Here is a 10060-nt window from a genome sequence, read left to right as displayed (position 1 = left end):
AGGCGCCCATGGCAGGTTAGCAGTCCAGATCAAGATAGAACCGAAGGCAGTAGTCCACTGCAGTCTGGGGATCACTTCAAGCATCAAGTCAACACACTGGACACTTGTGTTGACACCACCAACCTTATCACCAACACCATCAACCTCATTATCATCAACACCCACCAACCTTATCACCAACGTCATCAACCTCGTCATCATCAGCACTCACACCAGACCTTGGTGTCATCATAGCATTGATATTGATCGTGCCGAGCTACCCCTGAATGGAGTGTCCACAGAGGTCAGCCAAAACCTATGATAGTATATACAACGAACGCCACCTGCTGTCACTGCGCAACTTGATAGTCACCGATACCGAGACAATAGCTGTCACACAGTTTGATAGTCACCAAGTATCTCGACAGACCGACCTGGGTTTCAGGCGCGAGACCCCTGACACTCAACTGATGTACCAAAGTCAAAGGGGGGCCACCCAAAATTACTCCAGCCCTGTCATGTTTGCTTCCTGGACCACTATTTTGAGCTCAATTCCACCTCCACTGTCAGTAAAGCATGTCAAGCACTACAGGAGACATTCCAAATCAAAGCTTGCCCAACCACAGTAAGAAAAGCACTTCAATATTGTTGCTACAAATCAAGGAGGTTGGTGAAAAAACCCAAGTTACTCAAAAGCCACTACATAGCCCATCATAAATTTGCCAATGAGCACAAGGATATGATTGTTGAGGATTGGAAAAAGGTTGGATGGTTGGATGAGACAAAGATCAACTTTTTTGGACCAGATGGTAAGCAGTTCTGTTGGGTTAAGAACACTGGCTTCAACAGTAAGCTTGTCAGGCCAAAAGTCAAGTTTGGCAGCAGCTCCATCATGATTGGGGGCTGTATGGCATGGGAAGGGGTGGGAGGTATGCACTTGGTGCTGGGTATAATGGATTCAGACCAGTACATCAAAATCCTGAATGACAAGCTTGTCAAAACAATCTTGGATTTGCACCTTCAGCATGGATATACTGATATTGTTTTTCAGCAAGACAATGATGCTAAACACACATCCAAGAAGACTACAAAGTGGTTGACAAGCAATAACATCAAGGTTGTGGAATGGCCAGCACAGTCCCCTGACTTAAACCTGATCAAACACCTCTGGCACCATCTCAAAATGCAACTTTCACAGTATAGTACAATTGCAAAGTCCAGGGATGAACTGCTCAAGAGATGTGAAGCTGAATGGACAGCAATCACTCCAGAGACATGTAGGAACCTAATAGAGAGTATGCCACACTGCATCAAGACAGTTCTAAAGGCAAAAGGAGGGAATACAAAGTACTAAGGTGTTGTGGAGGAGGGCTCCATATACTGTCCCACAATAAAATTATTCTTGACTTTTTTTTTGATGCACAATTTTCTTATGCAATGTTAATATCAATTACACAGTCTTGTATAGAAGAAGCAGAGCTTTCCAATGGTGTAGGTCAAGCATAGGTTTGATACATTGGTTGTTGAGCATTGGAGTGATGTGTGGTGACATCTAAAATTGTGGGACAGTTTATGTGCAAGCTGTATATACATCTATGAGGCTCATACCAAGTGTGGGAGCATCCTACTTCATGACCTAGCTTGACAACGTGTGGGACTGCATTGTACCCGATTTCTGATTGGATCGGCCCTTGCTCCATCTTCAGTCAGATTGGTTTCCCCCGATCCCTCCCATATTGGCTTATGTCAGCTTGCATCATCACATTGGATCATTTCCCTCAGCAGACTTCTGACAGAGAACAAAATTTTAAAATTCTCCTCCTGTACGCTAGTTTTAGATCTATCATCAATTCATCACCCTACAACTCTTTTGCTATGGCTTTGTGACATCTTCTGAGGAAGTGTTTTTGTGTGATTGCTTGGTGATGTGGTTGTGCAAGATTGAAGGGGCATGGAAGATCAGATGATCTCAAGATCCGAATCGCTATCGTCACCAGCAGCAGTTTGATGATCGATCCTTTCGCGTGTCTGTGATTGAGAAGAGAGTTCCAACAATTTTTCACCCAACCCTTTCCCCTCTTCCTCAGCATCTCGCCCTCGAACATCATCCAAATCGTCATCCCATTCATCATCGTCAAAATCAGCCAAATCTACCAACTCCCCGCCGACAACACTGAATTGTGGTATCCTGCCGACCTCTTCCGCTGGTAACCTCATTTTGGGTCTGTGGGCTCTCTTGATCTTCAAGTTGGGCTCCTTTTTTGCTGTACCTGAGGTGGCTAGGGAGAGCAATTTGCTCCTTGAATCAGGACCTTGCTCCTTTTGCGATCCAGCAGAGGACGTAGAATTGTGCCTTGTCAACCCAGCAACCGGCAGCCATCCCACAATACTTAGCCCGCGAGACCCAGTAGTGGAACTGCTGGAGTTGACTGGAGTTTTGAACTTCAGCTTGCCCCCCGTCGTATCGCTGGTTGTGGTGGTTGAAGGTACAACAACCCCGGTGTATTTGCGCCGCTTAGCTAAATCGTTATCTCTCTTTTCCTGCGCCATTCTCTTCCGTTGATTCAAAGTCGAGTACGCAGCATTGATCATCTCCGCTACTCCATTCGGTAGGACCGGAAGCACTACTTCTCCCTCCTCCTTCCCATCCTTTCCTCCCTCCTTTGAGCCGGAATGCTTCTTCCTCTCCCCCTCCTCCTCCTTTTGTTTCTGTTTCTTCTCCTCCGCGGGAACAAACCGTTTTTCTATCTGCCTCATCAACTGTTCTTCCTCAATCTGTCTCTTTAACCGGGACTGTTTCTCAGTGATCCCTCTTCCGTATCTCCCGCTGACATCGTACTTCCAACTCGACGGATCCGAAGCTCTCACCTCCTCCGGCAAGTTCGGATCGGCAATGAGGGGAGATTGAGAAACGAACACACCACCAGAGTTATTCTCCATCCCATCACCAACGTTGCCATGAGAAGAGTTGAGTTTCTTGGCCAATGCTGCACGGGAGAAGGCGTTACTTCCTGAGCTTTTGTAAATGGTGGTGATGTTGTTTATTGCCGATCCTTCTTCGCCTTCTGCCCCCCTACGGTGGCGGGTGGAAGAGCCAAACCCAGACCTACCACCCCCTCCACCTCCACCAGCACCAGCTTTGGAGGGAGCGTTAAGACGAGTAGTGCTATTAGTTGCAAACTCCGGCCTGCCCCTCCCAAGATCATCCATATGTTTACTCAGATGAAAATCACAAGTCGTCGTGCGGGTTTGCTTTCTCGCCTTGACATCCACAAAACTCTTGCACCTCTCCCCATTCGCTTTAATCGCTGTACACCGCTTGTAATCTGCTGCTTGTCCAATCACCAGACAGTCTTCCACTGATCGGGGGGTAATGCGTAGCATCTTACTCTCCCTACCACCCCCCGAAGTGAAAGGTCGGAGAACTTTCGGGTTCATAATCGCAACCAAAGTTCCTTCTGATTGTTGATACAACAGTTCGAATGCTCCTTTTGAACCATTGACCCATTTCTTAGTAGAGGAGGAGAGGACGGCGGAAACTTCACTTCGGATGGAAGTTTTATGTTGGATAAGAACGGAAGTGTCGATCTGATCCGATTCGTAGGCGACGAGGGAGAGATAGTTGTCTCCTCTACCTGCACTGCCCTGACCGTCGGTGGAGAGGGAGTTGATGTCGAGATCAACTAGTTTAAGAACGATGAATTTGCGGGGGCGGTTAGATAGGCGGCGTTCTTGTCGTTTACGCTCGGATTCGTCATCGCTCCTCTCTCCCGGCTCTCCATTGCGACGTTTCTGCCATGGTTTCGAGTTGGAAGATAGTTGAAAAGCATCGGAATTACCCGGTTCGAGATCTAATCGAAGCTTATCACTAGATCCACCAGCATCTTTGAATAGGACTGGGTCATCGTCCTCCTCCCCCGCCTCCGCCTGTCTCTGCTTTCCTCCACTAGGCACACTATCATTCTCGAACCCTTTCGTCACCAGTAACTCGCTCTTCTCCACGATGGTAGCAATAACGATCCAGTCCCCGTCAACTGGCACCTCGTAATCGCCGTTCCGCGTAGCAGCTTTCCAATCAAACTTCCTTCCGTCCGCCATGAACGGAGCTGTGATCGGTCGCGCGATGGAATACAGCAGCGAAGGAGGGATGTGGTATCGACCACGAAGATGTTCCTTGAGTTGACTATGCGGCAGTTTACGTTCGTGAAGTCGGTGGCCGGAGAAGGGTTCGAATTTCTCCCATTTCGGATCGTCAGGGTTGGTCGGAATAGCACGAGGACCAGGTCGGAGGGATTCGATTAGAGTGAGATCTTCGTCTCTCTGCACAGCATCATCGGCGAGGTCGGTGTCGGAAGCGGCATCGTCGGAGGGGTCGTGTTCGTCGGATGTTGGGGAGGGTCGCTTGTTGGCTCGAGCGAAAGCCGACCCCCCTGCCTCTGCTGGAGCGCTCTGAGAAGCACTTGAGGGGGCAGCATGTTCATCTCCAAACCCGCCACTCCTGAAGCTTTCCCTACGTGCTGCTTCGTCTCGAAGCCTTTGCATCTCAGCGGCATGCTGCTGCTTCTCCAACAGTGACTGCTGAACCTGTTTCGCCTTTTGCAAAAAGTTACTTGACTTGGCCGGTGCACGTTGATCCATTCTGTTCTTAATTTGTTCAAGTAACCCTCGTGCGCTACCGCTAGAGCCGCCGGTACAGTCTGGGGGATACCGAAAGTCGGCATTCTCGCCATCGGACCGCAACGTTGCTGGTGCAGGTGGGGAAAGAGCATAGGTAGAAGAAGCTCTCGCTCGAGCTTCGGCGTAAGAGAGAAGGTTAGCTTGGAGTCGGGGTTGTTCTGCGTGGCTGGCTAGTCGGGAGCGTTCCTCAGGGCGAAGAATGCGGGATTTGGAGGGAGAGGAAGGAGCGATGATGTCTGATCTGGGTCTTTTTGAGGGTGGTGCTCGTATTGACTGTTCTGATGGATGATGGGGCGGGGGAGCAGACAGCTTTTGGGAGGTTGAAGCTGTGCGAGTGACTTCCATCTTCTGCAGAGTTGCCTATAGGGAGACTGTGGATATGGTATCGAGGAGGGAATACGGCAGCTTCCTAGCTCATACTATGTAGATGCTGCCACTCTGTGTGGTGAGATGATTGTTGGAGTGGAAGGAAGAGAAACAGCAAGGGCAAAGGCTAACAGGACCCCGTGCACTAACCATAAACGCGTCATAAGTGTTGATCTCGTCTCGTCGCGTGCTGAACCACTTCAAAATCTCTACCGCGTAAAGTGGAGCGAAACAGCAAGATCAAGTTACACTACATCATCCTATGCTTCCACTCGGACTAGTTGAAGTAGATAAAGCCGCACAAAGCGTGGAGACAGTGAAGGTAGTGCTTACGGCCGAGTAAAAGGCCTGAACATCTTAGCACGGACCACATGTGTCACAACCTACTCAAGGCAAATGCTTTGTTATGCTCCGCAGTCAATGCGGCTCTCCGCCACTCTTCTTTTGTATATATAGACTCCTAGCTCTCTCGCTCTTTCTCTCTCTCCTACCATCATCATCAACAAAGACACCTCAACCCCAACCACTGACGAATGACTCCAAGACGCTGACGAATGACTTTAACTGATTAAGAGTCTGACACTCAACGCAATGCCGCCATCGACAAGAGCTGGACAGACGGGAAGGGGCGATGATGATCAAACGACCACAAGCAATGGACAGGAGGAAGGATGGCTCACGCAGGTAGTCAGGATCCTCCAGCTGGCGAACCCGGCACTATCGGCAGAGGAAGCAATAGTACGGGCCATGGGTCTGGTCAACATTAGCAACCAAGCTCCACGCGGGGAGACCGAAAAGATCCCCAAGGACGTATCGAGCTCCATTGCTCACATCAAGAAGCTCAGCGATAGCAATTGGCACACCTGGGAACCCACCTTTATCGACTGCCTCCAGAGAGTGCATAACGCGAAGGAAATCCTGTATGGTACCGTTGTACCCGGGAGCGAGGAATACGATGAAGACCTAGACAAGGCACTCGTGGGCCTCATCCACGCCTGCTGCGATAACAGCCCGGATAGCCGCATCGACACCTACACCGTCAGAGGGGTGGATGAAGAAGTTCAACTTGGTAGCACACTCTATGCCAAACTCAAGAAGGCACTAACACTAAACGACGCTGTAAAGCGAGCAGGACTGCAGGATCGTATCCACACAGTGCGCTTGCACAATCGAGACGTTGTCAGACTAGGCAAGGAACTTGATTCGATCTGGAACGATGCGGCACGCCTCGGAAAGCGTTTCGACGAGGACCTCAAGAAATCAACTCTCTATCGCTGCACGGCTCAAGATTGGTTCTACGCCAACACCGTCGATGCACTGAAAACGGCCAAACCAGACTGCAAGTATGACGAAGCCTACCATGCACTGGCCAAGAAACAGCAGGATGGTGAGATCACTGGTCGTATTAGAGGAGCAGCAAGGGTCGCCACAAACGCGGAACAGGGGAGTGCCAACCAGGCGGAGCAAGGACCCAGGGGAAGGCGCGATCCTCGCAATCCCTTGGCCCCTCCAAAGTGCTATGCTTGCGGAGGACCAAATCACATTGCTCGAAATTGCACAAACGCACGAGGCACAAGCGAACCTGTCGCTCGTACGACACAGGAGGTGAACCACTAGGAACTCGGGTGCACCTTTCTAGCAGTCGACAGGGGCGAGCGATCAGCATGCGACACCTGGATCATCGATTCAGGTGCAACCCATCATATGGTAAATGATGAGAGAATGCTGCTCACCTCAACGAACAAGGTCGGCCAAATCAGTACGGCAGGGGACGAAAAGCTTCAGGTGAAGGCTATAGGAGATGCCTCCCTTCGGGTCGGTGAGGCCACCATCCAACTATTGGATGTGCTTTATGTACCGAAACTGAATGCTAACTTATTGTCCGTACAAGGCTTGATCGAGAATGGTGCACGAGTAATCTTTGATGAGTTTGGAACTACCATAAAGCAGAACGATGGTACCCAAGTACAATTCAAAAGGGACAGAAGACAGGGCCACTTCAAAGTGCGAGGACAAGCACTGGCTTTGGAACTGGAGGAAACACAAGATGGCGTCCCAGAGGACAACCAGAACACAGGAAAACTAGATAATGCCCCAGAGGGCAATAAGGACACGAAGCATCGAGACAGCTACCTATGGCATGAGAGGTTCGGACACCCAGGACGAGACAAAACGAGACAAATCCGGGCCCATTACCTAGGTACCGATGAGGAAATGGAACATGAGTCGAAGCACTGCAATGCGTGCAGTCAAGGAAAACAGACTCGAGCACGGATGAGCCAATCAGAGTCGGAAAGAATGGAGGCACCATTAGAGCTGGTACACGTAGACCTGATGACAGATTTCAAAGGACATGCCAACTACCACTATGCACTAGTTGCTGTGGACGACTTCTCCTCTCTGATCTACGTGGAACCACTCTGCACAAAGAGTGCTGCACTCACGGCGCTGAGAAGGTGGATAGCCAGGATGGAACGGGCAACGGACAGGAAACTCAAAACACTCCGCAGCGACAATGGAGGAGAATGGTGCAGCATAGCAGCCGAAGACTGGCAAACTCAAGAGGGTTTTAAGTGGCAAAAGAGCGTCCCGGGGATCAGCGTCCAAAATGGACGGGCAGAGAGAGCAATCAGATCGGTCCAAGAAAAGATGCGCTCGATGCTGATTGGTCGAGCTTGCCCTAGAGAGTTGTGGCCGTACGCAATCACAGCAGCAGCACACGTGATGAACCTTACCCCGTCAGCCACCAAAACCATTCCCCACGAGGCCTTCTATGGAACCACTGCGCACAAGCTGGCCCAGCAACTGCGAGTCTTCGGATGCTTGGCATGGGTTCATGTTCAACAGAAGGACCAGCAAGGCAAGCACGGAGCTAGAGCAAAGCCAGCCATCATGATTGGGTATGACGACGAACACAAAGCATGGAAGTTTTGCAACCCGGACCAGCCCGCGTCAATTCAATGGAGCAACTCAGCAACGTTCCATGAGGACAAAGGATGGAGTGATCGCCAACAAGAGGCAGTCAGGCCCATGGTGACCGTGGAGGTCGAGGAGGAGGGTGTCACGCCAGCCATAGTAGAGGAGGAGACCAGATCAGAGACTGCAGTGGAGGATCTCCTACCAGCCGTAGACAGCACAGTGGGTGCCGCCAACACAGCAATACTGAACCTGGACCCAACGCTTGGGGAAGCAATGAATGGTGAGGACGCCCAGCTCTGGAAGGAGGCAATACGAAAGGAGCTAGAAGGACTTGAGGCAATGGGGACTTGGGAGGTGGTGCACCAACCACCAGGAGTACCACTTGTGGACTCTAAGGTTGTGCTTCGGCTGAAGCTTGATGCTGACGGTGTACCTGTTAAGCACAAAGCGCGACTGGTTGCAAGGGGCTTCACACAGAGAGAGGGGATCGACTACCAAGAAACCTTCTCTCCAGTAGCACCCCTCGGAGCGATCAGAGCCATCTTAGCACTAGCGGTGCAGAACAACTGGGAGGTACATGCTCTGGACATCACTATGGCTTACTTGAACTCCACGTTAAAGGAAGCAATCTACATGAAGCCGCCAGAAGGATCAGGAGTAGCACCTGGCAAGGTGTACAAGGTAGTCAAGGGCCTATATGGCCTAAAGCAGTCTGGGCGAGAATGGAATCAGGAGTTCGACAGGTCTTTGCGACGCATGGGATTCTTCCAGGTAGAGTGCGCTCCCTGTATCTACACCAAGGGACAGGGTGAAGATATGGCCATTGTGGTCATCTACGTCGATGACACATTAGTCATAGCACCACGGCTGGAAACGGTCCTAGAGGTTAAGAAGCAGATTAGTCAGAGATGGAAGATGGAAGATAGTGGTGAGGTCTCTCACTTCTTGGGCATCAAAATCAGTCGAGACCGTGCGATGCGCACCATGACGATTGGTCAGTCAGGGTACATCGACCAAGTGCTGGCGAAGCACCTGGACAAACGTACGAAGCCAACCATGGTTCCAATGCAGAGCATACCGGAGGGAACCCTTGTCGCAAGCGCAGCACAACAGAAGGAGTATCCGGTGATTGTTGGCAAGCTGCTCTGGGTTGCCAACAGCACCCGGCCCGACCTTAGTCTCACCGTGGGTGTTCTCGCTAGGCACATGCGTGAACCATCGCAGGAGCATTATCAGGCAGCACAAAGAGTCTTACGCTACCTCGAAAGCACAAGGCAGGTTGGATTGGTTTATAGGGCGAGTGAGTCGCAAGAGCCACTGGTTGCACACAGCGATGCAAACTGGGCAAGCGATGCCACCATACAGAGAAGAAGCACATCGGGGTCAGTGGCATTAGTGTACGGGAACCCAGTAGCCTGGAAGTCAGCGACACAAAAATGCGTGTCATTGTCCGCTGTCGAGGCAGAGTTCATTGCAGCCACGGAAGCAACACGTGAGGTGCTCTTCCTCAAGCAACTGCTACGCTCAATTGGCATTGCCACAGGCACACCGACGGTCTACTCGGACAACACTGGTTGCATACAGGTTAGTAAGGACCCAGCACAGCACTGGAAGCTTAAGCACATCGACACCAAGTATCACTTCGTCCGTAACAACGTACAAGAGGGAAGGGTGCAGATCAAGTACGTAGACACCACAAGAAACTTGGCAGACGTACTCACGAAGCCCATTGGGAGGCAGGCAATGCAGCAAGCAAGATCTGGGCTACACCTGCAAATACCGGCAGCAGTGTACGGAACGGGGTCCCCGAGCTATGCGACAGTGTTGAAGAACGGAGGTCACACCTTGAAGCAACAGCATAATGAACAGGGTACATATGCTGTTGAGGGGGGGAGTTGAAGTAGATAAAGCCGCACAAAGCGTGGAGACAGTGAAGGTAGTGCTTACGGCCGAGTAAAAGGCCTGAACATCTTAGCACGGACCACATGTGTCACAACCTACTCAAGGCAAATGCTTTGTTATGCTCCGCAGTCAATGCGGCTCTCCGCCACTCTTCTTTTGTATATATAGACTCCTAGCTCTCTCGCTCTTTCTCTCTCTCCTACCATCATCATCAACA

At 50.8% G+C, this 10060-nt stretch overlaps 3 protein-coding genes across 3 annotated transcripts; 2 read left to right on the top strand and 1 right to left on the bottom strand.

Moving 5' to 3' along the window:
• Nucleotides 1–555: 555 nt before the first annotated feature.
• Nucleotides 556–1333, top strand: UHO2_00394 (putative transposase; the record flags this gene model as incomplete). The annotated part of the gene is made up of 2 exons (XM_041557014.1): nucleotides 556–604; nucleotides 687–1333. The coding sequence occupies 2 exons, from the start codon at nucleotides 556–558 to the stop codon at nucleotides 1331–1333; spliced, it is 696 nt and encodes a 231-aa protein (XP_041412948.1).
• A 605-nt stretch (nucleotides 1334–1938) lies between these two features.
• Nucleotides 1939–5001, bottom strand: UHO2_00393 (uncharacterized protein; the record flags this gene model as incomplete). Its single annotated transcript, XM_041557013.1, has 1 exon — nucleotides 1939–5001. The coding sequence occupies one exon, from the start codon at nucleotides 4999–5001 to the stop codon at nucleotides 1939–1941; it is 3063 nt and encodes a 1020-aa protein (XP_041412947.1).
• A 612-nt stretch (nucleotides 5002–5613) lies between these two features.
• On the top strand, nucleotides 5614–9840 carry UHO2_00392 (uncharacterized protein; the record flags this gene model as incomplete). The annotated part of the gene is made up of 2 exons (XM_041557012.1): nucleotides 5614–6613; nucleotides 6665–9840. 2 exons carry the CDS (start codon nucleotides 5614–5616, stop codon nucleotides 9838–9840), a joined length of 4176 nt encoding a protein of 1391 aa, XP_041412946.1.
• Nucleotides 9841–10060: the final 220 nt, after the last annotated feature.

Source organism: Ustilago hordei, assembly GCF_900519145.1.
Source record: "Ustilago hordei strain Uho2 genome assembly, contig: UHO2_contig_01, whole genome shotgun sequence".
NCBI lineage: Eukaryota > Fungi > Basidiomycota > Ustilaginomycetes > Ustilaginales > Ustilaginaceae > Ustilago > Ustilago hordei.
Note: the sequence above shows the minus strand (reverse complement) of the source record. Positions and strands in the feature narration are given on the sequence as shown.